Raw genomic sequence first — 27434 nt, 5'->3', positions numbered from 1 at the left:
AGACCTATCCCCGACCTGAAGAACACTTTTCCACTTTAAAAATGCGGAAAAAAAAAAAAAGGTTTTGAAACCATGATGGGAAAAGACAAGGAGGATGAAACACAATGACACCATTTTGGAACGAGTCTGCTGACAGTAATCAGTAATCGTTACTGCTTTTACAGATGCCCTGTCCAGCATTAAATATTCAGGAAAAATCCTTCCATAAAGAAAAAAGGATCCATAAGGTCCAAATGGTATATTTGGTGAGAAGATTTTTGAGAGAGACAGAGAGAGTACTAGAGATAGGGAGAGAGAGATGAAGATTTCGTGCTGCTCCCCATATGACTAAAGACCCCGGAACTGGTACTCATTCTCTAGTGCTAATTTTCCCACTTAAATTACAGTGATGGTGTAGCCTCATCTCATTAGAGATCATTGTCCCCAGTAGACAGTTGTGTTTATGGGGGACTCTGGCTGTTCCACACCTGCTGATCAGGTTGCTATGTGATCAAGGCTGCATACAAACAGCAGACTCGAGCTTGCTGGACTGCGACTGATGAGCCCGGGCTAATTCAGGGGTGATTATGTAGTTTACTGGACCACTAAACCTCTTTAAGCTTGTAATTACTGCCTATTTGAGTAAAGAACATTCAAAAGCAATTCACTGCATCATGCCTGCCACAGCTGGAAGCAGGCTGCCAGCAGTCTGTGGGGACATTAAAATCTACAGGGACGTGGATTGAAGCCCAGCTAGCAGACACTGTCAGCAGCACAGCGGCCAAGTCTGTGCACATTCCCGCTCACCTCTCCTGACCACGCTTACCATTAAAGGTGCAATGAAAACTATAGAACAGCCATAAAGATGACAAATAACGGAATCTAATGGTACAAACTACATTTTAATGATCCCCCCCCCTTTGTAAAGCTAAAATTTAAAAAGTCTTTTCAAATGTCAAAGAGAGAGAGGGGAGAGAGAGAGAGAGACCAAGAGCACGTGGGCTTCAAATAATATACACTGCTGAGATTTACTGTGTAGTTGCTAAAAGTTCCATCCAAAAAAATACCAGCTTGAAAACAAAATACCCACCTTTTATGCTTTCTAAAAGAACTGAGATGTATAGTCATTTTAGATCTCTTCCACCCACTTAGCTGCTGTGTTTATAACCTTGGCTGGGAAAATATTGTTTCGCTAGTTGATTGACATCTTCTAAAATCACATGTGTAATTTTTGCTGTTAATGAATTAAAATGCCGCTCCGACACCTGAGTGAAATTTACTTTCAAGAGTCAGAGAAGATTTAAGAAAAAAAAAATATCAGTATTTATCAATGTTCTCATTTTCTTTTGCTGTCACCTTAACAACTGCAGTTCTTTTGTATAACAAAAGTGTAAAACATGCTTTGCATTGCTGCGGGTATAATTATTACTTGTCTCTAAGTAACAAAAAAAGACTGGAACTTAATGAAGGGGGATTAAGTTAATTTCTTTTTTAGCTAACAGTTTCCTGTCTCTTAAAATGTAGACCTTGGTGAATATAATGTTCAGGGAAGGAAAATTAAGCTTTTTATTTCACTAAAATCTCCACTTTGGAATATTGATATTAAAATATTAAGATGATGTTTATTCTTTAAAAGTATGTAAATTTGGTCTTAAATAAAGCCGCAGAAATCCTCTCTGACTACTCCATCCAAAGTCCACAGATCCAGGGGGTTTATGTGTTATCTAGACATCATTCCTATTAATATTCATTAGGTGGGTCTGCTTGCATTTTTATAAGCTGTGAGAGAGGCAAAAGAAACAATCAGAATTCTTTAACACACAGGCATTATCAATTCAACATATGCCAAATAGCAGCGCACCCAGATCTGAAGTTAAGATTCAAATGCAATTTACCTTTACTAAGCTAATTTTCATGAAAACTCTTTTCCCTTCACCCATTGTAGTCTGAGCTATTTAATTATGTCTATTCTCTGTAACATACACTTCAATTTTTAATTTAAGAGATTATTCAGCACTATACTTTATCTTGGTTAACAACAAAACCCTTATCTTGCAATCAAACCAAAGAGAATTTCCCCTTAAGAAAAACAAAAACAAAAAAAACCCTAAAAACTTCAAATTGTTTTAGTAATAAGATTACCTTTATCTTTATGAACCTTCTTAAGCAAACCCTTTTTAACTTACCAAAGCATTTACTTGATGTGTATTCCCTGCCTGTCTCCAGAGTAGATTATAGAAGAGAGAAGAATCTCAGCCAAAATTGGGCCGATCCCCAGTATTTGTTGTACAAATTACGCTTTCTCAGTTGTCCAATCTAACTGGACAGGGAAACGCTAGTGGACTGCGGGTATATTTCTGGGGGGGTGGTTCTCACAGATCTCGCAGATGTTCATGGAACCTCTTAGGTGAGTGGGAGAAAGCCAGACTTGTCATCAGCAACACTGCAAGACAAAGTTGGCAGAAATAAAGGTAATAAATGAAAGTTAAGTCGAAGGCCAGTTTGGGGCTTTTTTTTTTTTTTTTTAGGACTTTGAGTTTGGTTGATCCCCTATACCCCTTATATTTGTATAACACTTTACATTTTCAAAGGCCTTTCATTATATTTTACCACATTTGAGCCTTGAATTATCAGGCAACTCTGGAAGGACAGATCATGTTTGCTGCCTCCATTCTATACGAGAAAAAACAAAACTCAGAGTGGACACATGGCAGGTGACGTGGCCAGGAAGTTGTGGCTCTTGGACCTGGAGCGCAGACCTCCTGTATTTCCAGTTCCCAGCTCGTTGCCTTTACACTCTACCGAAGCTCAAAGTTCACCTTATTAATGATAGAATAGCTGCAACCACATCTGTCAGAAATCTACCATTGAGTTAGTGGACCAAGGCTCTGTTTTAATGTGTAAATGGGCATTGTTCTCTACCCAGGACGAAACAAAGAACTCAGGCTAAAACCAGACAAAGCAGGACACCTTTCAAATTGGCTGTCATCATTTCTAACAAAACTTATACAAGTAATCTTACTGCTAATGCTAAAAAAGTCTTACATAATGGTATTTGCCCCTTCTAGAGCAGACTTTTTGGGAAAGAAACAGCCTTACCTGATGACTGGGTAGTCTGTTCCCCTTTGAAACAGCTAAAAAATTGTGTTTTATTTATTGTGTCTTTCTTTGTCATTTCATGTGTGACATAGGTTGCTAATTACATATACAAGAGGCCTCATTTCCCTTTGCCTAAGTAACTTTCTAAGAGAACTTAGACCTATGTGCAACCCGTGGAGCATAGGAAAGTGGTCATTAGGTCCATTTCTGCTTCAGTGATATGGTTACACATTGACAAAAGGCAAATCAAAAGGAAAACATTTTAAGAGTTATTGGTTTCAAGAGGTGCAGTTAGGTGCACTGATTTAGTTAAATAACTGAAAGTTAAGTTCTGGAACCCACACTAACTGAGTGAGCTTGATCAAAGCATTTCACTCCTTGGAGCCTCAGCTTCCTTGTTGTTCAAATGAGCATGACAAAATGTTGGTCAAATGGTGTAAGTCAGATGAGACAACATATGTCAAATTGCTCAGCATAGTGCCCGGCATGTATCTAGTGCTTAGTCAACAGTAGCTGAATCTGTGAAGACCCTGAAAGTTGGGCTAATCTATGTAAACATACATAAAATATATACAATTCTCAATTTGTAGAGAAAAAATTCAGACTAGCTAATTCTAGTAATTTTTTTCCCCTAGTGCTAAATCAGGCTTTTGTTTTCCTCTAGAATTTAAATTAGAATTAAATTTTTAATGTTTTCCTGCAATTATGTTTATCTGGACAAACTCAATTCCAAAATGTCTAAAGGCAGAGCCACCTTCAAAGGCAATCACACAGGGACCCCACGTACAAGGGCCCCGTGCCTGGTTTAATGTGCTGCTGTCACCATCTGGAAATTCTTCACAATTTTTTTTTAATTTTAATTTTTTTAAAAGATTGAGTTATTTATTTTAGAGAGACAGATCACAGCAGGAGGGGCAGAGAGAGAGAGAGAGAGAGAAATTCAAGCAGACTGCATGCTGAGCATGGAGCCCAACATTGGACTTGATCTCATAAACCTCAGATCATGACCTGAGCCAAAATCAAGAGTCGGTGCTCAACCAACTGAGCCACCCAGGTGCTCCCTTTCTCTTTTTTTGAAATTCTTCATAAATTTTAAAGAAGCCCTGCATTTTTAATTTGCACACTTTATGTGAAGAATATTTACATTTTCCACAATTCATATGTAGCTGGTCCTGCTAAAAGGAAAAGAAGTTATGTTTTCCCTATCAGATGTTTTATACTCACCTATTACCCCTCTTAAATTTATTTGAGCTTCACTGAAGTAAATAAATAATTACTCTGTTCTTACTCGAAGAGTGTAAAAAACACTGAAAAAGCAAGATACAGGATGCAAGATTGACAGTGTGTAGATGTGCTCAGGCCTCAGACGGATGAGTAAGGACACTTAAATGACCCTCCAGTGGCCTTCAAGGGTTCACACACTCCTGTAAGTGCCTAAATCACCCTCGGGGACCGACTGAGGCAGCGAGAAAATATTCCATATTATAAAGTCTATGGAGGAAAAAAAAATCAATAATCCGGAACCTTCAAGGTGTGAGGCCCATTCTGGCTCACTGGACTTAGGGATGTTGAGAGCCTTTGTCTTTTGGTGGCTGGAAGTCAGAAGTGGCAATTTGCCCACCTTCCTTGGCAGGGGATGAGTGCCACATTTGGCAGAAAAGTGTGCTCTCGAGAAAAGGGAGCGGAGAATCTTTTGGCCTGGGCTACAGCTAGGATAGATCAAGAGTGAGAACTCGCCCTTGTGTGCCAACCAAATGCCGCTGTAATTAAAAACAAACCTTTGGAAATAAAGTATTTGGAAATTATTTCACTTCCAGCTCATTCACAATATGAGCTCATCAATAGTTACAATTAATTAATTTGGTCACAGGATTTGGGGGAGGGGAGCGGTGGGTAGGAAATGCTATCATTTTTTTAACCTTTTTAAACAGAATTCTTTTTATTTAAGGAGGTCCATATAAATATAAAAATAAGCAAACTAAAGCGAGAGAGATGTACTAAGGCATAAAGTTTCAGAAAGCCCCAGCACATTTGGATCCACACCTTCCATCTAAGATGGCAGCACTGATTAATAAAAATGCAAACTTCCATCATTTTGATGATGCCAAATGATGAACTTGACTATTATATGCATATATTTTGTTTAATGGCTTCATCTATTTTAATAACAAAGGGAAACTAGATTTTACAGATGAAAGCTTTTTTTTTTTCATGGCTCCAATGCAACTGGGATTTTAAAAAATCTGTGATGTTAACCAATAAGTGATAATGGCTGCTCTCAGGAGACCTATTTTATGACATTTTACGCAGTGGAAACCTACACTGAGTAACTACCACCAGAGTACCCCAATCCTAAGAAGGCACAATCGGGGTAGGTGTCAGAGGCCTCTTGACTGTTCCATGTTTCTTTTCTCTGGATGGATGCACGTTCAGTAAAGTGTTGGCTGTGGAATTACTGGAGCAATGGGATTAACTCACTAAAGATTTATTATAAATGAGGCAGGAAGTGCTGTTCATGTGATTTCAGGGATAAGAAAATAATTGCATAGACCTTTTTCCCTCCGTTCAGAAATCTGCCTACAGGGTTTAATATTTTGTAGAGAATCGAAAAAAATAAATCACAGCAAGTAACTTCAGTTTAATTCTTGTTTGATTTCGTCATTACACTGCATATCTATGGTGAATCAGGAAACCAGAAACTCATCAAAACCAATTCCCATAGGAACAAAAGACACTCTACCTCAGAACCTTCCTGTCAGCCACCAAAACTTCCCCATTTATTGAGAATGTATAGCTGACTTCAGAGGGAAAGAAAGAAAGAAAGAAAGAAAGAAAGAAAGAAAGAAAGAAAGAAAGAAAGAAAGAAAGAAAGAAAGACATTTGGCCCACCAAAAATTCTGGCAAGATGACATAAACCAAGAGTCAGCAGTGGCATATTTTTACTGAGAGCCATACCTCGAAACTCTAGAACACGTCAGATGAAACCTGCCCGCCACACACAGGATGTGGAGTGATTTTACAGACACTATCTTGGCCCAAGATGGCAGCTTGAGATTAATGGCTGCGTCATCCTTGGCCCTGCCGCAGTCAGGCCTGGGGTCTGATCCTGACACACAGAGCCTTCGTCTGCAGCCAATCAGCAGATGTAAGCACACAGGCCCTGTCAGGTTGACATATCATTCCTTCGACAATGTCAGCGAGTATTAATGTTCAATTATCTGTCCTAGAAATGACCCTCGCGTTTACGCCTTGTGTAAGTGCGCGCATGGCACTCTGGTAATCCCAAAGACAAGGGCAGAAATGCCCGCAATAAACCAGCCCTGGGAGTTGGCTTTCCAACACTGCCGTGACATTGCCTTGCAGTACTGAACAAGAGACTTATTTTTAGTTCTTCTCCTAAAACATATGTGAAAGACCGCTGAGCCATTTATCTCTCTATCTTCCTTTTAGCCTGTTTGCATGTCAGTCGTCCCTACTATTTAAACAGCAAGACTTCAAATGCGTCATCTTGCGGCTTGCCGATCACAGAGTCAACTGTTCTCTACGTATCACAATGAGCTGTTCATTATGTGCGGGGTGCCTTTTTATTTCATGAAGCCAGGTGTATATCATTTACCATCAAACCAAAATGACAATAGCAGGCTGTTCTGGAGAGGTGTCAAGATCAATTCAACTTCAACTCATAAAGCTAAAGGAACCTGATCTAGCCAGCCTTCCCTCCTTCCCACTGTTAAAAACGAGACCTCGGGCCGAGGCATGACTTACGAAGCACACCTGAAATCTTTTTGCTTGTTAACCTTTACAGTTGCTCAAATATTTTAAAATATTGTGGTGATTTGTTGTAGTTAAAATACAAGTCCCCCTGTCCTCTCACATATCACCGTAAGAAACAAAATTTTATCTTAGCAGACAGCTGCATTTGCCTGGTTTTCATTGAGCTCGCATTCAGAGGTTATCAATAACAAGTCTGCAAACTTCTCATACAGCCAGCACCGAAAGATAATGTACAGTAATTGCATGATAACTTCCTCCAAAACGGAGATAAAACCTTTCATGCAATCTTGAGTTCACCAACCTACATACGTATGCTAGGACAAACTTAAGTAGTTTAGATTGGGGCTCAATGAATTTTCTTTCATGATAATAATTTTGAGGAATTGGAAAACGCAATTATGTTTCTTGTGGAAAACTACTAAGAATTCATTATTTTGCCTTAATTCTAACATGTGAAAAAACAGGTTGATTATGAAATGTACCTATGAAAAGTCTCGCCACCCCTCTGTCGCAGTGTGGTGTCTGGTGCTATTTTTATCCGCGTTCTCAACTGCACTGTGAAAGTCCTTGTATCTTCATTCTTTTTTTTTTTTCATTTTTTTTTCTCCCTCCCAACAGTGACTTTTTCCAAATGACTTCCATTCCTCTCCAGCTCCCAATCCTACTTGATGGATATTCAACAGCTGACTTTGCCTCCTGGTCTGCGAAAAGATGGAGCGCAGCACGCAAGACGTCTCTCTTCTCTTCTACTAACCCTCCCTGCCTTCACCTTCCCATCCGGGTTCACACTCATGCTGAGCCCTGCCTCTGAGGCGTCAGCCCATCACTCGCCCCACTCCGTCCCTCCACTGCCAACTCGTTCTGCAGCCGCATGCCATTCATTCATCAGTACCCTTCTGCTTTGATCTTCAAAGGTTCCTTCTCTGTTCTCTCAGTAAATAATTAGGCTGTGCCTTCACGAACTGCATGGAACATAATAGCAATTCCATGAAAGACAGCTGAATTCGAGCCCAGCTATAAACATATTCAAATCTCCCTCCTCCTAAATATTACAAAAAGAAAAGAAAAACCTTCCCTTCTTGTTACCAGTTCCTCAAACTGCCCCAACTGTATCCTTCAGTGTGTTCCTTAAGCCGCTGCGGAAGGACCTAGCCTTGCTGTCTGCTGTGATCTCACCTGCCTGCCTCATAATACAACTTCTTGCACCTCCAAAGGCCTGGAATGGCATTTTCAAAGGTCACTGATGATACCCTAACTCTTAAACCGGGACCCTTCCCAGTCCTTCTACTTCATTAAAGTCTCAGGTTTAGTCACCTCTGTTTTGAAACTCTGCTCATTCATTTGGTCAATAAATATTATCAAGCATCTGTAATATGGCTCTGAAGATACAGACATGAAAGATTCCACCCTGACCTCTAGATAGGGAGGCAGCTCATAAATAAACAGTCACCACGATAAGTACGCTCTATCAGATGGCCGTCAAGGTACTATGGGTCTGGCGGCAGGGGCCGTTTCCTCTCTCCTGGAGAGAACAGGATGGTTTCTCCAAGCAGTGACAGTTGAAATAAGATGTGAATAATGCAGAAGAAAGTGTGAAGTGGAGACAAGGTCATGGGGGTGGCGCATTCCAGGGGAGGGAACAGCATGTGCAGGTGCACAGAGTACAGGGCCATTTCGCACCTATGGGGAATGTAAGCCTTCAGGCTGGGCTGCAGCAATGGTGTGAGGAGCCTGTATGGGAAGGGCAGGAGAGGAGCCTGGGTGTTCAGTGGGCCAGTGTCAGATGTCAAAGAGTCCTTGAATGGTATGCCAAGGATGTTGTCTCTTAAGGCCAACAGGGAAATATCACAGGATTTTAAGTAGAGGGAGACTTAGGCAAGTTTTATTTTAGAAAAATCACTGTGTTGGCAAAACGAGGTTATTGGTAAGAAAGACTGACTGGCAGGGAGGCTGATTAGGGAAACAGGCAAGCAGGAGACAACAAGGCAGTGACAAAGAGACAAGATAGGGATAAGAGAATGGAGGAAGATTTAGGAGGGAGAACTGGTAGGACTCGGGGAGGGAACAACTATCTGTGAAGGGAAAAGAAGAGCAAAATCTCTGGGGTGACTCTTAGGTTCCTGTTTGGAGCTTCCGGGTCCATGGCCATGCTATTAACTGAGATGACGATGACGGGAACGGGAGCCAGTTTGGGGGCCACGATGGATGTGCTTGGGGGACGGACTCTTCGGCTTCTTATGATTGTACCTTCCTCCCCTTTCTTAGAATATTAATGTGCTGGAGCTGAAAGGAACCCCAGACATCACTTCAACCCACCTCCACATTTGACAGAAGACCTCCCTGCTTGCCCCTGTCTCTTTCTCTAGGTGTTTCCCTCCCGAAAGCCTTTCAAGCTAGGCACCACCCAAATTCCATCCTTGACCTCCTGCTCTCAGCACCCCCTTGATCCACGATTCCATATCCATCTTCAGCTTCAGAGACTTTGTGCTCTCACAAAGCCCAAGCAATCCCCTTTCCAACTCTTGGCCATACAGCTCACATGGCTGTCCCCCCGGCACCAGTACCACCACATATCCCAAACTGAACTCCTCACCTTTCCCCGAAACCAGTTCCTCCTCCCGACTTCCTTTCTATCGTCAAAGAGACTGCTGATATCCCTGTTCCCTGTCTGCCCAACTTGAAACAGAGAAGTCACCTCTGATGCTCTTATCAAATGTCCACTCGTGAGTGCTTCCGAAAACAGGCATCAGACTCAGACAGGCTTCATTCAAATCCAGCCCCTGCTTCTTACTCTGCTACCTCAGGCACACTGTTTCATCTCCTTGAACCTTGGTTTTCTTATCAGTAAAATTAAGGAGATGAGCAGGACCTCCTGCAGAGGCTCGCTGTGGGGATTCAATGAGATAAAGCACGAGGGTGCTGATAAGTGGCCTACCGAGGTGCAGGTGGGGCGGGCGCCGTGGGCCTAGCGGGCAGGAGTATTTTACTCACTGACATTTAGAAGAGCTGGTGCATGATGGGATAGTAGACAGACTGACTCTACACACATTGCACTGAAGACGGGTCGCTCCTAGGACCTGCCGCGGCGCATCGCTGGCCTTCAGCATAGTGTATGGTACACACGTGTCCGCTACAGACGTTTCTATTTATGAGGTTCCTTTGCCTCCAAACTACCTCCCACCCACCTATTTCTTTACAGTCCCACAACCACAGGCTTCTTACCTGAACTGTTGCAATTGTCTCATGTTCTCACTCTCGTTCTTTCTACAAACTGTACCACCAACTTGATCTATGCCCCCCCTTTTTTTTTAAGACTTTATTTATTTATTTGACAGAGAGAGACACAGCCAGTGAGAGAGGGAGCACAAGCAGGGGGAGTGGGAGAGGAAGAAGCAGGCTCCCAGCGGAGGAGTCTGATGTGGGGCTCGATCCCACAACGCCGGGATCACGCCCTGAGCCAAAGGCAGACGCTTAACGACTGAGCCACCCAGGCGCCCCATGATCTATGCCCTTTTTAAAGAGCTTAGAAAGCTCGGGGACATGCATGCTTCCTTGCACATAGCAGGTGCTCAAAAACCATTTGAACTTACTTGGAAAAAACTTTAATGGACCGATTAATATTGTTCTTCGAAGATAAGGGAGATATGGCCTCGAGTTTAGCCATCGTTTGTGGTGGGGGAAAATACCAAGCACACTTGAAAGCAGCTTTCTACTGCTGCGTGGAAGGGTTAGGTCATCACATCACGGAAAACCACTCCAGGCATCTCCAGGCATCTCTGCAAGACAGAGCACCTGGAGGTATTCCTAGATGGGGCCTGGCATTCACCCCTCTGCTAGCATAACCCCCGTCCCCTCACACCACACTCGCTCTTGCCGCAAAGCCTGTGTCAGAGCCACAGCAAGGCTCCCAGGCTCCGGGAACAGCAGGGAACCCACAGCTCTGACGGTGTCATGGCGCCATTGTGATCGCTTCTGAAGAACTGCGCAAAGGAACGTCTTTGATGAGGTCATGTGGACTTCTGCCTTAATTCCCATCAAATCTGACCAACTGTGTATGCAAGACATTTTCAAGAGCAATAACAAATCATAAATTGAAGTGTCAAGGTATGGAAGTAGAGAGGTCCAGCAGGTTAGATTTAGGGCCCCAAAGTTTTTGTTTCCGGTCTCTGTTGTACACTAAGATCTCTGGGAGCTCTTTAGCCTTTCCCATCCCACTTTCTTGTGTAAAATGTTCCACCTGTAAATGGGGCACGATCATGAAACGTAGGATCCCATGCAAACTACTTCATCATTAATAACCGTTTAAAATCAAAAGGGAGACTTGCTTTCATAGCTTGATTTCTAAATCACCAAATATATGCTATTTTCTGCATGTGTATTTGGCCTTTATTCCTTGGAAATTCAGCCCACCATTTACTCAATCACTCTCTCGAACACTGAGGTGATGAATGTTGCTGAGTGCTCGTGGTTTCTGGTCCAGTATGAACACTTTCAGGGAGTGAGTCCTGGGCGCCTGTCGGCTGGGTAATTGATAATGTTTTCACTTCAAGGTGTGGGCCTGAGACCCACAGGGCTCAACGGGGAAAGGAAATGAATTGACTCGACTACATCTCTTACCCACTGCTCCTGAGACGCGTCAACTCATTACTGCCAAACGTACTTCAGTAGCATCGAGAGGGGGTAGCAATATATATTTTTGACAACAGTTAAAATGATGCTTTTGTTTTTATTTTACGTTAGCAAATTAAAACCCTTGGATTGTCATTAACAATTCTTTGTGAAAACCTGGTCTTCGCTAAATTCACAATGACTTATAAATGCCTTCGCCAAAACAAAGAATAATCCACAATGCTATCAAACGTATGCCTCTCTTCCTAATTTTGATTTCTAGGTCCCATGGCTTCCATAAGAGAGAGCATGCAGGGGCACACACATACTGTATTTCAAATGGAGATTTTATGTAAGCTTATTTTTATAGTGATTCTGAGAGTAGCTGCTCTGCTTTTTATCTATGCAAACTGGAAATAAAGTAGGCACCCTGCCAGCTCCCTGACAGCAGGCCAGGCCCGGGCTGCCATGGGGGACTCGCACAATGACATCTAAGGGGTCCAGAAAAGAACCCTGACTAATGGCTTTTGGATTCCCTATGACCTTTGATCCTCGATGACTTGGACCAAAATAAATGACCTAATTTCAAGAGACTACATCCCGCATGTGAACTCCAATGAGTGACAGAATTTACCTGCTAAGCAATGATTAATAGGTATGTGGTCCTTAGAATCATTCCTTAGATTTTAGCCAAACTAGAGAGAAGATACTTTTCAGGTGCTGATTTTTTAAAACAAATTCATCTTCCAGGATGCTGTGCAAATCGACAGTGCCCATGGCAGAGAAAGTACACAAGGCAGTGGAAATATAAAGGATTTCCTGGAACAGACATAAAGTTGGCAAATACTACTAGAAACAAAAGCATTTCTCCCTCAAAGGTATGTATTGTTCCTGTAGGTGGCGAGTCTCCGGCTTGCTTCCCGAAAGACTACCAGATTGCAGGGCCAGAGTAGGAGTCCGGGAGCTAGTACAACCACCACCCACGCCCTCGCTCCATGCTAACATCCATCGGGGCACTGAAGCTGGAGGGAGGTGAAGGACGAGACTCTGTATCACTCAACCTTCACAACCAACTTTTCACCCACCAGCACACACAAGCACACTAGCCAAAAGCCCAAAAGAACAAGTTTGTATATTGGCAGAGTCCTGAGTCTATCTGAAGCTTTCTGGGTATCCAGGAGACTCCATGAAAGCTCTGTGATATTTACTTAGGGCAGTGAAACTAGCCTGTATGATACTACAATGATGGATACACATCACACATTTATCCAAACCCATAGAGCATACGACACCAAAAGTGAGCCCTAACTTTGGACTTTGGGTGATAACGGTGTGTCTGATATAGGCTCATCAATTGTAAGGAACGTACCACTCTGGTGGGGGGCATTGATAATGCGGAGGCTATGCATGGGTGGGGGGAGAAGATATACGGGAAATCTGTGTATCTTCTCCTCGCTTTTGCCGCGAGCCTAAAGCTGCTCTAAGAAACAAAGTCTACCTTTTAAAGACTCTTTGATATTCAAAAGAAAGTTTCTGTACGGTGAAGAAGAAAGTTTGCAGAGGAAAAACAAAATTTACGTGATAAAATAATGGGTTAAGTTTTGACATCAAAGGAAAAAACCAAAGTATAAAAATCAAAGGTGGGGAAAAAGAATCATCTTTCCATTTAAAATCCGTTCTCCCGTTTGTGTTCCTTAGATCCTTGCTTCCTAAGCGTGGTCTGCGGACCAGCAGCATCTGTATCCGCCAGGAGCTCATTGGACACGCAGACTCTCAGGCCCTGCCCCACCGAGCCAGAATCTTCATTTAAAGACAGATCCCCAGAGCATCTGGCCGCACACTAAAGTTTAAGAAGCACTGTTTTAAAAGAAGCAAAAGAGGGGCGCCTGGGTGGCACAGCAGTTAAGCGTCTGCCTTTGGCTCAGGGCGTGATCCCAGTGTTATGGGATCGAGCCCCTTATCAGGCTCCTCTGCTATGAGTCTGCTTCTTCCTCTCCCACTCCCCCTGCTTGTGTTCCCTCTCTCGCTGGCTGTCTCTATCTCTGTTGAATGAAAAAATAAATAAAATCTTTAAAAAAAAAAGAAGCAAAAGAATATTTAATTGTGTAGTGATTTCCACTCTCTGATTTTTTAGATGTTAGACTTTCATTTTTGAAAAATTACTATATTTACACATCAGTTAAATCTCCAAATGCGTGCATTGCTCAGTCTCCCCATCCAGACTCAGAGGAATGTTGTGAATATTAATGCAATATTGTATGAAAATTAAAATCGAGAAAATATCTCCTACTAAGACTCCAGGCAATCATTCTACTCCTCCCCTTCGTATCAACCGAGCAATGGTGCCAATGACTTCGCTTATCACGCTACCTGTCGCCTGTACATACTGATTTTCAAAAGCCAGACGCAGGCTGGGCCACGTCCGCTGTGTCATGAGCAGAGAAAGAAGTAAATCATTGTCTAAGTTCACTCAGCATAAGGTAAAGAGGACACTCAAGCCAGCCAAACTCTTCCATGGCAACAAAAGGCACCTTCTCCCCTAACTACTAGGATGATGACTTCAACCCTCCCCTTTATTTCCGTTACGAAAACCAGCTTTGCTCCCTAAAGCCAGGACTCAAGACCGTTTTGCCTCGTTTCTCCTCTCGTCTTCCAGCGGTCAACAGACCAACACATGACCATATTTACACCATTTCCCTTGAAGTTGGTAATGGGAACAACAGGGGGAAAATGAACACGCTGGTGCTACCCAAAGGCCGGCCTTGTCTTCTCAGAGGTTAAAATCTACCTCCTGGAACATCAGAACAGCCCTAAAATTCCACGCGCTGTGACAGTTGACCGACGTGACGGACTAGCCTCGGTTAGTTCAAATGGAAAACAGAGCATGTCTAGCCCTGGAGCTGAACTGAATTATAACGCCACATTCGGATGGTATTTTACAGATTCTTCCAAAGGCTCTGCGCATCTACCCCTTAATTAAATCTAATTTGGTTTCCACACTGAGTGTTATGGAGCAGATTCACTTCGCCATACATGGGAGCTCAATATACATCATCTTCACCTTCCAACTACAGCCTCGTGAAGATCCTTCCGTGTGGGAACATTCCACACTGATTTATGGCGCTGTTGCACCAACTGAGCAACTAATCTTCCAGCATAAATGCAACACATAAGGACAACCTAACTGAAACATATAAATTCCACGTACACTTAAAAATATTATTGTCTGTAATTTAATACAGCAGAATGTTTCGAAGCCTATAACCTTGCAAGCAGAAGCCGTTTTTCAAGCATTAATACTTAAATGGGTCATAGACACCACATCTGTCATTCTGTCCTGAAGTCTATGAGGCAAAACCAAGACTATGCTGGCCTATTGATTTTTCTAGCATTTGCTTTAATTTACTTAACCATTGAGAAATCCATCAGTACATAAAGGGCAACTGTCCATTACTGCCTCATTTGCAGACATTCCTTCCCCTCGTTTTTGGTAAATATTTCCCTTAAATTGCTATGTGTTTACAGTGTAAAAACGAATTAGGAAAGTGCTCACACCTGTTTCTGTTCAGTAACTGCTGCACTGAGGTATATGTAACGTGCTTAAAGATAGAATAAATATCTAGACATTATTACATCTGTGTGCAAAGGGTGGTAAATTAGATCCTAATTACATTAACAGGGATTCTGCCTCCCAGCTTAAATTTTACATGAGCACTCTGCAAAAATTCAAAAGCTCTGCTGTGGTTTCTTTATGAGCTGGTGATTACAGCTACTTCCTATGCGGTCACTAAATATTCTGTTTACAAATAAATGAAGAAGCTTTGAGCCAACTTGCCAGGGTAATAATCTATTTCTTTCTCCCCCTCCCTCTTCCCAGCAAAGCCTCGCCACATATGCATGGCAACAATCAGGAGCCCTGGCTTCATCTAATTACCCCATCACATAATTTCACAAATTGCCTTGTCACTGGGGAGCCAAGTGCAAAACACGCTCACAGTGGGATTTCAGGCAGCAGCTTTCATTTACTACTCATTCCTTGTTAAATTAAACACGAAAACACCAGTTGTGTGAAAGAAGTCAAAAAGAATGCCTGCAAATGAGCCAGACAAGTGTATCTCCTACCTACCATTTCACCAAATACGTTGTTGGCAACAGGCATGTCCGCCAGGAGGATGCCATTGGCTGGCCCGTTCTTATTTTAATGTAACTGCTACAATAGACCATAACCAAAAGGCCGAAAACAAATAGGCTTCTCCGGAAAGTAAGCTTCATCCTATGTCAACAGCAGGCATGGGCACGCAGTAAAAAAAAAGAAATGCTATTCTTAAGCCCCTCTGCCCTTTCTGCCTGGCCGCGACCCTCACGTGCTCACATGAGAATGTGTATTTGTATTGGGTGAATGATGCCCAGCCCTCTGAAAGCATAAACAGTATACCACGTAGCTCCACTCGGGCTAGGAAGAAGGAACCAGATTCCACTAATCTTCAAAAGTTCTCCAACAGAAAGATCATCAACCAAGTTCACGCAGTATTAGATGTTTTCCTTTTAAGTAGTAATGCCTTACACGTCTCTGAAACACATCAAGGTAAATGCCCACCCATCTCACAACGGATGTGGGGGGAAGAAAGAGAGTGCCACAGGGAGGGGACCCGAGGGCACAGCCCTGGAAGCTGACACTGGTGCGTCAACAGCTAAACACGGCCACCGGTAATTAAAGGTATTTCTTTGCAGCTCAGGAGCCGGCAGGGTCAGGTACCGTTTTACATCACAAACCACTCCTTTCTACATGTCGATTTGCCAGCATTATCTGCACAGGGAGAAGAAGACATTAGCAGCAGCTGTCTCTGCTTTTACACTGAAAATTCTATTCACACAGACAGGTGGAGTAATTTAAAAGCCAATGTGGTGCAATTTCGATGTGACTAATGTCACTGCCTACTAAAATGCCACCATTACCACTGTTTATGGAAACATTACTAAAATTACATTTTATTCATAAGAATTTTAGGATTCTGGTTATTACTCGCTTTAAAATGATCAGACCTCAATGTCAGAGCCCAGAGCAGTGCCCTAATTCTCCAGGCTTTAGCAGCCTCCTTTGCTGGGAAACGACAGTTGGATTGTAGTTTCAAGAGTAATCAGGATGGCAGAAGCAGTTTCCTCCATCTCCATAAAGCAAATTAAAGACATAGCTCTTTGGTGTCCTGGACACGTGACGAGCAAAGAAATCTTCAAGGAGCTAAATTCTGTGTTAGAAGGTTCGGTTAGGATTTGCATGAGGAAAGATTCCTCACCCCCAAACTGCTCTCCGACATTGTTAGTAATAGACAGGGGGAGAGATTTACATATTTCCATAAAGAAGGAGGAACAGCTAATGTTTAAAATCTGAAATTCTAACAATGCATAAATTATTCCAGTTGCAGAAAATACCAATAGCTCTAGCGATGCCTTTTTTAATGGGCAGAGAGGTCCAGAAAAAGAATCTAGATATGAAAGGACCATCCTTAATCCTTAGTTACCAATAACCATCAGATTGCATGATGAAGTTTTACGCCAAACCCTCTGGCTCGTATTTTTATTTAAAAAATACTAATTAGCTAGTTCATGGAATGAGATTATAATTATACCTTTGAACTTCCACAGTACTAGTTGATTTGCTCTGTGTTTGAGAGGCAACGTGGTGGAAAGCACATGGACATTCAAGTCAGGAGATCCTGGTCGCAGCTCAGCCAGTTCCTAGCTTTGGCCCTTGAGAAAAGTCATTAACTGCTCTAAACTTCATTTTGGTCATCCTGCTACCCCACAGGATGGCCTTCAGAATCCACTGTACATGAAAATAGTAAACTACAAAGCACCACAGAGACACATGTTATGATTTCATTTAGGCTTTTGATCAATTTTTTTCTTCAGCTGTTCACAGGACAGAAAGATCCAGCGTCAAAATAGCCAAGCCATTAATAGATCATTAAAAAAAAAAAAAAAAAGCAAATGAAAAAAAGTAACATTACGTAGGCAGGAGATAATTTCATGTGACATGAAATCAGGTCATTTTTTGTGGAGTTTCTCCCCCAAGAAGTTTGGAAACTGGCTTTTCTTTACATAATGGAAATTATTCCTGAAATTCCATTACCCGCGATAGGAATTATCTCTACTCATTGATCTTTCTTAGGATGGGTGTTCCTGTTCAGGGACTATGCCTCCTGACCCCCCAGGCACCCCAAGAACTTCCTAGGACCCTGAATTCTCAGAGGTCACTCATGTCACGGGAGAGCACACGGGCCCTGGAGGGACGCCAGCCATAAAGTTAATGTGAGAACAGATGAAAACTGACTGCAGAAGATTAAGAACTGAAAAGCAAAGATGCAGAACAGGGGAAGTTCACGTATATGGTCCCATTTTGTCTGAAGAGATAACACCAGGAGGACAAGTGGTCATTTCCGACAACCAAAGCCCTCTAGTTCAAAATAGCTTGAATAATGTATTATAAAACCAAGTAATTTGTATCTCATACCGACTAACTTGGAGTGTTCATGTTTATAACTCCAAGTTATTGGAGGCCCATCTCTTCTTTATAGTGTTCACAGACAAAGCCATACATCTTGTTTGGGCTGTACCCATACATCTCTACTGGGCTGTAATTTGCTGAGTGAAGGCATTTTGCAATGGCAAGAACAAACCAGGACTAAAGGTCTTTAAAATGTTAGAAAATTGCCTGGCATAACTCTTTCAGCTACTCCTTTGCTCTTAGAGCCTCTCCACAGGCCCATCAAGAAACGGGTGCCTATCTGCATCCCTAAGGGCTCTCTCCTGCTCTTGACACACCAGGGTGAGTATCAAGTCCACGGAGGTGAGCCAGCTTTCCAGGGCTCAGAGCTCTGCAAACCTAGGGACAAGCAGTATTGAAACACCCTTGTCAGTATCAGCCATTTTGATGGGAATCCACACAGTCACTATCACTGCTTGGAGCCTTAGTGAAATATTTGTTGCTACCTCATGGCATTCAGTTATTATACATAAACTTGGACCATGACCAACAGGGTTTTGTGACCTGAGCAATAGACCATCAGTTACAATGGGGCCTCCGCTATTGGTTATCTCCTGGCATATAGCCACAACAGCAAAAACAGAAAAATCATGCCCTGAACATTTAGGGGATAAAAACAAGTAAAATGGATCCATTTCCTCGACTGGGATTGGTAGGGATAGCAGGAGTTCAAAGAGATTTGTCCTACAGAAAAATGTCCACGTATGTAGGGACAGACATGCACCCACGGTCATACTTAATGCTTCCATAAGGAAGACTGAGATGCGATGGGGATGTTTCCAGCTAGGTCAAATAAAGTAGCCTAAATTCCATGACGTACAGATTTCCTTCTACTGGCAAATCAACCAACCAACCAAACCAAACCAAAACACTAGAATCCTTTCTAAAACAGAAACAACTGATTTTCTCTCCATCAAACCTTTATACACTAAAGCAAAGTACCTTCACTAGGAATCTTAAACATTGAGAAAGTAAAAAGTCAAGATTATATTATATGAAATTCCTAAGGGTTGGACTGAATTCGTTTAAAAGATACATTCACACATATATACGCAATGCTCCAGGTTCAATCTGAAAGATAGATGGAGGGGGAGCAGCTTCAGACTCATTGACCGAATTTGATACTTTACCTTCAAAAACGTATCAGAGGAATCAGAAGAAGACATGATATTGATGTATGCTCTGAGGTATAAATGGCTGGCTAGTTTTCAAGCAGTTACGTGTATCAGCAACCATCAACTTAATAAATTGTGCTTATAAGTAATGAATCATGGAACTTAAAAAAAATAAATATATAAAATAAAATAAATAAATAAATTGTGCTTACATGGGCACTTTAGTTTTGAATTAATTTTATTTAATTTTTTTCTTTTATTTAATTAGCCCAATTGAGAGCATATCAGAAAACTGAACTACCGTGTATTTTTAACTTACCCTTGGAAACAAAAGAAAATTTTAGTATGAGCTGACAAATCGCCAGCTAGACTCTACACAAGCCCCTTGTATAAGGCACCAATCGTTGGCGACATGAACAAAGCATTTGGGCACAAAAATCTCAGTCGCATCCCCAAAATAACATAGAGCCCCAGTCAGAGCTCATTTGCTTATGAGTCCTATGTACCTGGGTAAATGGGCAATTTTAAAGTTGGGCTTTTGTTTTTACTTTTGATTGTTCCCCGCCCCCCCCATGCCCCCTCATCAACCAACTGTAATTACCCCAGGTCAGAGGTGCACAACCATGATGGGGAGGAAAGGCTGGGACAAGGGGAAGGAGGTGTGTGGAAGGCTTCGAGAGAGCTCTGCCAGGTCACTAATGGCCTCTGGGGCAACGACTTGGAGAACCGGCTGATGCTTTGCCTTTGATCTTCTAATTCACAATGATCATTAGTATTAACTCCGATTCTTCTGGGTGAAGAATTCCAGCTGTAGCCTTTTCAGTTTACCTGACCTAAGAAAATTCATCACCCATCCCATTAGGATTTCAATAACCAGCTAAGAAAGAGAAAAAAGCAGTTGCCCCAGAATCTAGAAACCACCCGCTTCATTGTTAAAACAGACTTTATATGACATGTATCACAGAAGAATTAGGGCATTCCAATAGTGCCTCCAAGTAATTAAATAATCTATTTCCTTTTCCCCCTGAGAGAGATGATTCCCAACTGGGTGAAAAATCATCAGGGTCCGATGCAATCACAGTGGAAATATGCTATCTCCAAAGTAGCAGAGACCTTTTAAAATTAAGATAGAGGCATTTGTCATGCCAACTTGGGTTAGTTTTGGCAAAGCCTAGCTCTGGCCCATCATCATCACGAAAGGCTGTGAAGGTGAATGGCTACTGCATGGGAGAGAAAACAGTAACTACAAAGATATTCTTATAGGTTTCAGAGAGCTCATTTTTGATAAGGTACATGGACATCTGAAAGGGAAAAAATTCTCACCGCTATACACTAGTTTTCAAGAATCTTGAAGGAATCTGCAGATAACATGCAGCAAAGAAGGACTCAGAGTTGCTGTCTCCACAAACCACCTTCCTCAGCTCAGGCACATGAACGTGAAGAAAAGTTAGGACTGGTTTAAAGGAGCGACTGTCTTTCTCAAATACTTTGTACCACCCTGATTCCCATTCCAGGCAAGAGCTTGAGAATACAGTCTCCTGCCCCACTATCTTCTTAGGACTAATTGTAGCAGCATCATGCTAGCTAGTTAGGCACAATCGAAATATTTACTGTTAAAGCTATCAAAGTTTAGAGGTGAGGGACAGAAAAATAGAACTGGAAGAAGGGGAGCAAATCCCATCCGCTACCTACCTAATGCCTGCCTACAGGTCCCTCTGTCTGCCTTTTGACCTTGCACTCACCTTGATCAACAGAACGGGTTGTCTGGATACCAAGGAGAGGTACTATTTCAGTGTAATAATAATTCCTAATGTTTAGAGAACAATTCTTCCAAAACTGCAAGCAGAGATATGACACTAAGATGTCGCCAACAGATCTTGTTACCAAAAGCAAAACCAATGAAACAACATCTGTCTCTTCTAGAGCATTCAATTCCCAATTGAATTCCATTTACTCCATCCTTAGAGTGGCGGACCCGCAGGGCACTTTTCATCTAATAGTGTTTCTATGGAAACGCCATTCTCAACCTGGAAGATTCTACAGCCCCTCACTTTGGCTTTATCCACATTGAGAGGAAAGTCTTATAAATCAGAAATTGAGACATAAATTTTGCCACAGACAAAAAAAATATTTTCCAGGCTAGAAGTTCACAATAAGAAACAAACAAAACAAAACCAAAGAGTAAAATATGTGTATCTGATGTAGAAACAAAGTGTCTCTGTTAAGTACCCAATGAGATCCCAAAGATCAGTGAAAGGAATCCAAGAGAATGTGAATAAAAATCAATTCACCTTGAGGGTCACCTCCCCAACTGGTCAATGCCAGATGTGTCGCCCCTTGAATGGTTTCTTCACCTGAACCCGCAGGTGTGTATTTTAACAGCCTGTATTCTTCCTAACTTTCAAGCCTCCTGGGACACAGAGCAGCTCCCATGCAGGAAAATATGTCACTGCATATTTTAAATAAGAACCATATTAACCACTTTTCTATTTAGATTATATTTAAATCTGCAATATGCAATGGGGTAAATGTGCAATAGGGTAGGAAAACCAAACAAAACAGAAAACCCTTGATTTTTACCTTAAACACTGTATTTATCTCTTCTCATTTTCACTAGGCCCTAAGGCACATATCTTTGTAACACTATGTAGCAAAAGTACTGACAATATGCAAAACACAACGAGTTTAAACATTATGACATAGTAGGTTATAGTTATAGTTGGAATAATGCCTTTAAGAAGAAAAAAGAAACCTTCATGGAGCATATGCCCCTGAACTGACTATACAGTGACTCACACTCAAATATGAAGGATTTTTTGATTGTTTGCAGTAATTTGTCTTCAGGCAAACGCAAGCATTTCTATTAAGAAATGCTTTTGTTTTCTTTCTCATTCTCTCTTATTATCTAAATAATGTCAGTCATTCTTTTCAATTCCAGGGAATAGTTTCTTTTAAGAGACCTTCTCTGGTTATCAAACCTGGCAAATGTTCAACTAAGACTGGGGTGGAAATTTACATCACCGAAATTTCCTTTTACCCCCATAATCACCAAAGTTTAAAATCTGTTTCCCTTTTCTTTTATTATTTTCATCATATACAAGTATTTCCAGTTTAGCTCACTAGAGACTGTGAGTCCAAGAATGAAGCTTTCGTCCTCTCCTTCGAGTAGTAAAATGTGCTACTGATTCAATCTACCTGTGGACAGCTGTGGAACAGCACATGTTTCTTACGCAGCTGGGGTGCAAATCCAGAAACTTGTTGTTGTTGTTGTTGTTTGGTTTTTTTCCAGGGCCTATTCTACTCCTCCAACATACAAATGCTTGAAAGCCCTTTCGAAGGCAAGTTTTTTGTTGTTGTTGCTGTTTTAACTGAATAAATCCAAAGTAAAGATTGACCCATTTATTTGAAAAAGAAAAAAGAATAGGAATTTGCTTTCAAAAAGGTATGCGAGGTTTTATAATATGCCTTTTGGCATTTAAAAGATTAGTTTTTACAGTTTGCTAATAAATTGTTACTGCTATTGTTTTAATTAGCCAGAGTTTCAGTTGCGCTTTCATATCTTGCAAGATTTCACACAGGATTTTCTAGAGAAGTTACATTAATCATAGAGCAAGAATGTAATCATTTAAAATTTGTAGCATCTTCCAAATGAATTGTGCATCTCGAAGACCTCTCAGAACTTGAAATACAGTTGCTCAAAGATTAGTATGGAGATATCACTACTTACTTACATTTGAACAAATAACAAAACTCTCCTTTAGCTCTAGAGGTTTTTCCCCATAGAATTTCTTATTATCATCTCCTGACTATAAACAATTACCTAAGCAGTTTGTCCATTCCTTCAAGAAGTATAACAAGACAAGGAGAAGGGAGTTCCTGGTAGCTGGAGATCTATCTGGTCTTGCAATTAGAGAAGAGGGAGGGGAATGGCTTTCATTGGGGGAAGGAAAGAGGGAGAAAATTTAAATATATTTCCTTTGCCTTTTAGATGATATTATGAGACATTTGCTTTTTCGAGATGGTTACCATTATCGATATCTTTGTATGAGCACATGGCAGTGGAGTGGGGAGGCAGGTGGCCATACCCCATCAAACCACCACGCAATTTCTGTGAGCCTTCACAGCCAGCCAGGGAGATGGGGACACATGGGTTTCCTCTCCCAGGGTAGTGGTACAGGCCAGCACAGACCCCCAAACTGAAAGAAATTAGCCAGACCTCAAGAAATCAGGCAGTTTATGAATAATTTCTGATCCAATTGCCCAAATAACATAGGGACCACGAAAAGCACCGCAATGCAGGTAAGATCTTGCCGGCTGCGAAAGAAGTTTTCCGTTTCGTTTTGTTTTAAGAAGATAATAGGGCTCTCTGCAAGGTTCTTCACAAGGGTGTGACCTAGAAAACCAGGAAATCTGGTGGATGAATAAAAGAACTTGCTTCTCTCTCTCCTGATTCTGTCTGAACCAATATTTGATTATATTTTATTCAGGGGCACCTCAGCTTCAAGGAAAGCTAACGCTCCTCTGCGGACGGAGATGGAGGCTGACGAAATCCATTCTTTTTTTTTTTTTCTGTTAGTACAGGAAATAGACTCAGGTTGTAACTTCAGGGGCCACCTGATTTTGTCCCCTCCTGCCCTCATCCTCCAGATCAGGTTGGCTGGTGAAGCCCCGGTGACGAAATAGCATGGCCGCATCAGCACCACTGACTGATTGTCACGTCTTCTCTCCTGCTCTTTATTCTTCCTGCTGTGCCCTCCGTGCCCTCCAGACCCGAGCCCGCCCCGCCCCCCCTTCAGTCGCGGCTGCTAACCCTCAGCAGCAAACTTGCACGAGGCAGATCTCAAACTATCCACATCTATGCAGGAGTTGTCAGATAAGTAATGGCACCTGAACTGGGTTTTAGGTAAACCTAATATGATGTTAAAATCCACTCCGCCATCTCAAGCTTCAACCAACTACCAGTATTAACCAACCTCCAGAGCCGATTCCAAACTGTCAGTGGAGTCTAGTTGCTGCTTGGAATCACGGTGGCTGGAAGAGAGGGAGGATACTTTTTTTTTTTTTTTTTTTTTAGTTACTCCTGCTACTCTTAGTTTTTATTTTATTCACAGATGCTGGAAAATCTGGATTAATGTATACGCTCGAGTGTTATTGGAGGCACAGCCTCTATCCAGCGGAGCAGAACCAGCGTGGCCTTCGACAGCCCCTGTGTGTCTCCCTGTACCAGTCACTGAGGAACATAGCTCTGAAAGTGGGCAAAGGCGTGAGGGTCAACAGACCTGGACACACCGGGGACAACACAGAATTAACCTTGATACTTAAAAATAAATGACTTTCAGAAAAAGCAAACTAGGCTAAAAATAGTAACATAAAGAGTTTGCTTCTGACATTTTTCAAAAAGCCAAGATTTTTAGCATTCACTCATTTTAGGCTGGGCTAGGCTAGGCTAGGCTATGACCTATTTAAATTCAACCTTTGTCCCTATTAGTGAAAGTCCCCCCTTGCCAACAATTTTGCTGAGTTTTAAAATTATTTTATCCATAAATTTTCATTTGGTCTTCTTCCTTAGATGTCATTAAATCAGTATGCACTTACAAAAATATCCACCCAGATATTATGATTATAAATATTTTGAACATGAAATTCATTCAGAACAATAACCAAACAAAACAAATCCCTTGGTGGCATAAAGCCCCCAATCTCCAGTTTCTCACATCTCCAGGAGAATTCCTGCAGTGAAAACAGCAATACTCACACAGACAATATAAACTGTTACTCTGCTTGAAAAGTCACAAGGGACTACACAGGAAACGCTGACTCTATATTGCTGTTTTCCTTTACAGTTCTAAGTACAGGGACAACTTTCACTGTGCAGCCCTGACTCAGATGAATGTTTTGTAATGGCAACCAGGGCATTCAAACCACTTAAAAGCAAATTATGGGAGCATCTTGCCATTGCAACAAGATTTAAACTTTTTTGGACCATTTGCTATAAAGGTCCACTAAAGTGTTAGAAGAAATCAAGTCCTTCTCTCTGGGGTTTGGCTTACTTTCTTCTTAGTAGGAGTTGGTTCTAGGGACCTCAGAGTCACACTGAGAAAAGCAACATCATTAACATACATACTTAAAATCACAAGTCCCATGAACTCCTAAACCTTATAACTTACAGTTACCAAAATTGCAATAGTGAACTTCAAACAAAACTCCTCATTTGGGGTAAGTATCTAGGAAATTAAGTGCTAACACTTTTGTCAAAACTAGGGGAACACAGTGATTTAGGAAATATTCCAAGTGCAGAGGGATAATTTTTCCCTCATTTTTTTTCTATCACAACTGGTTCACCGTCGATATTTAGTGTACATATGTCATTTAGAATCCACTTACTGTTAGATGCTGGAACAGCCACGCCCTCATGATATTTGTGGCTACTTTGGGAAAGATGCCACGCTTTTTGTGACGCTTTTTGTCCTTATCTGGATCATCATCGTCACCTGTGCTGGGGGAAGCTACACTGTTGTCCAAGCCATCACCTGCAAACATAGTGAATCAAATTTTGACTGATGCTACCTTGACATGCTTTATTCAAATAGAATGCCTCTGGATATACACAAAACCAAAAGAGCAATATAAATGATTAATAGTTTATTTGGTACTGTTTTTGTTTTGTTTTGTTTTTTTCCAAGACAAAGAGAAAGAACAAGGCCTAGGCTCAAAAGTAGTCAGGTCTAAGGAACTTCTTCCAAAGAACAGTGGGAAAGGTCAAAGGGAATGAAGGGAAATAGCCAATCTCTTTAGTAGCTTTCTTTGTTGCCATGGTAATGATTCAGATGTGTACAGCTGAGATGTGTTAAGTGAAACTCCTGCTGGGGAGTCAAATATGGTGGTGGCCATGGGCAGAGGTTCTGTCCTTGCCCGGGGATTCAAACCCACATACAGTCCTTGATGTCAACTTGTGAGAAGATGCATTTAAGATATCAACTATTTCCACAAGTGATCTATCTTAAGACTAAAGTAGGCCATGGAAATGTAAGTAATTCATCATCTAAGCGGTTTGACATAGGAATGCTTCAAATAGAATATAATTTTTCTTGTCATAAAGAGAGAGCATCAAGTTTAGTAAGGGCAAAACTCCTGAAATAGTTTTTTAATTAGGAAACAATTACTATGTAAGTCAAATAAAGTGATGTTAAACTAATAGTCAATTGGAACTGCATTATCCTAAAAATCCAGGCAGTTTCTAAAATTTCTTCTAGATCTAAATTTCTCTCATTTGAAAAATCACCTGTTTACAAATTCCTGAATACTGGATCCTATTCTTCCATTGATTTGTGTTATAACATTTATGTTGTTTCTTCTAGAAAATATTCTGGCTCCGTGACACAATAAAACAAACAAACAAAAACGTAGTATTTCTTTTACAGTGCCGTGTTTAATAAGACAAAAAGTGAAATTTCAGCCCATATAACCACACTGTCCAAAACAAGTCACAAGGTACAAATGGAAACTAAGTACCTTGTGTTCTGGCACAAAAGTTCGGAGGGAAAACAAGCCCGGACTAAATCCACTACGCTAAAAAGCAGCTTAGCTTCTGTCAAACGTGCCTCCCTCCCTGCTGCCCCAGCTCTCCGAGGAAGCTACCGACCTTGAGAAAGGGACAGGTGGATCGGGCCCAGGAAGAAGAGTTACAGCAGCAAGGCTTTGCAGTGAGGCAACGCATACACCTGAGAGCACGTTCGCTGGGTTATGTACGTCACTGGAGAGCCGTGGACATGCCCCAGGAATCGGGTACTCCGGGAAGACAAGTTTCCTAGCCGCTGTGCATTATAACTAGCCTCACACTCAGTCACACCACTTCGTGAACTTATTTCGTAGCCCTTATTTCTGTTACCTAAATACTCTAGGTACAAATGTACTACCTTGATTTCAGTTATTCCAGTCTAATCTATAGTCATTATGTTGCCATCAGTCAATTGTTCTTAACAGCGCCCTCAGGAGTCCCCTGCCCATCCGCACCCCCCCCCAAAAGGAAATTGCCCCCAAATTGCCTTAACTTGTACTGAGGTAAAGTTTAAAAACTGTTGGGTGAGGAACAGACTAAATTTCAACATTTCTGCTATGATTACAGCATATGCCACAAACGCAAAACTTCTGCAGAACTTTTCTGAGTGTGATTTTTCTTAATTTAAAAATCCATCATTTTATTGTATTTAAAAATTCATCTGTTCTGTTTAAGTTCCACAGGATCATAGCTGTGCTCTCAGTGGAAGAGATCGTAAAGACCCACAACTCCAAAGCCCTCGCTGTAGCAGCAGCAA

At 41.6% G+C, this 27434-nt stretch overlaps 1 protein-coding gene across 2 annotated transcripts in view; it reads right to left on the bottom strand.

Annotated features, from left to right (window-relative positions):
* Positions 1–27434, bottom strand: part of MEIS1 (Meis homeobox 1) — a 132129-nt gene that overhangs the window by 32833 nt on the left and 71862 nt on the right. For both annotated transcript variants that reach the window (XM_045788123.2, XM_045788126.2), the window contains exon 8: positions 25504–25649. In XM_045788123.2, coding sequence (XP_045644079.1) covers positions 25504–25649 — 146 coding nt within the window. The remainder of the gene's footprint in view (positions 1–25503; positions 25650–27434) is intronic.

The sequence above is a fragment of the Ursus americanus genome, chromosome 7 (assembly GCF_024610735.1).
Source record: "Ursus americanus isolate L20-20 chromosome 7, mUrsAme1.1.p, whole genome shotgun sequence".
Taxonomy (NCBI): Eukaryota; Metazoa; Chordata; class Mammalia; order Carnivora; family Ursidae; genus Ursus; species Ursus americanus.
Note: the sequence above shows the minus strand (reverse complement) of the source record. Positions and strands in the feature narration are given on the sequence as shown.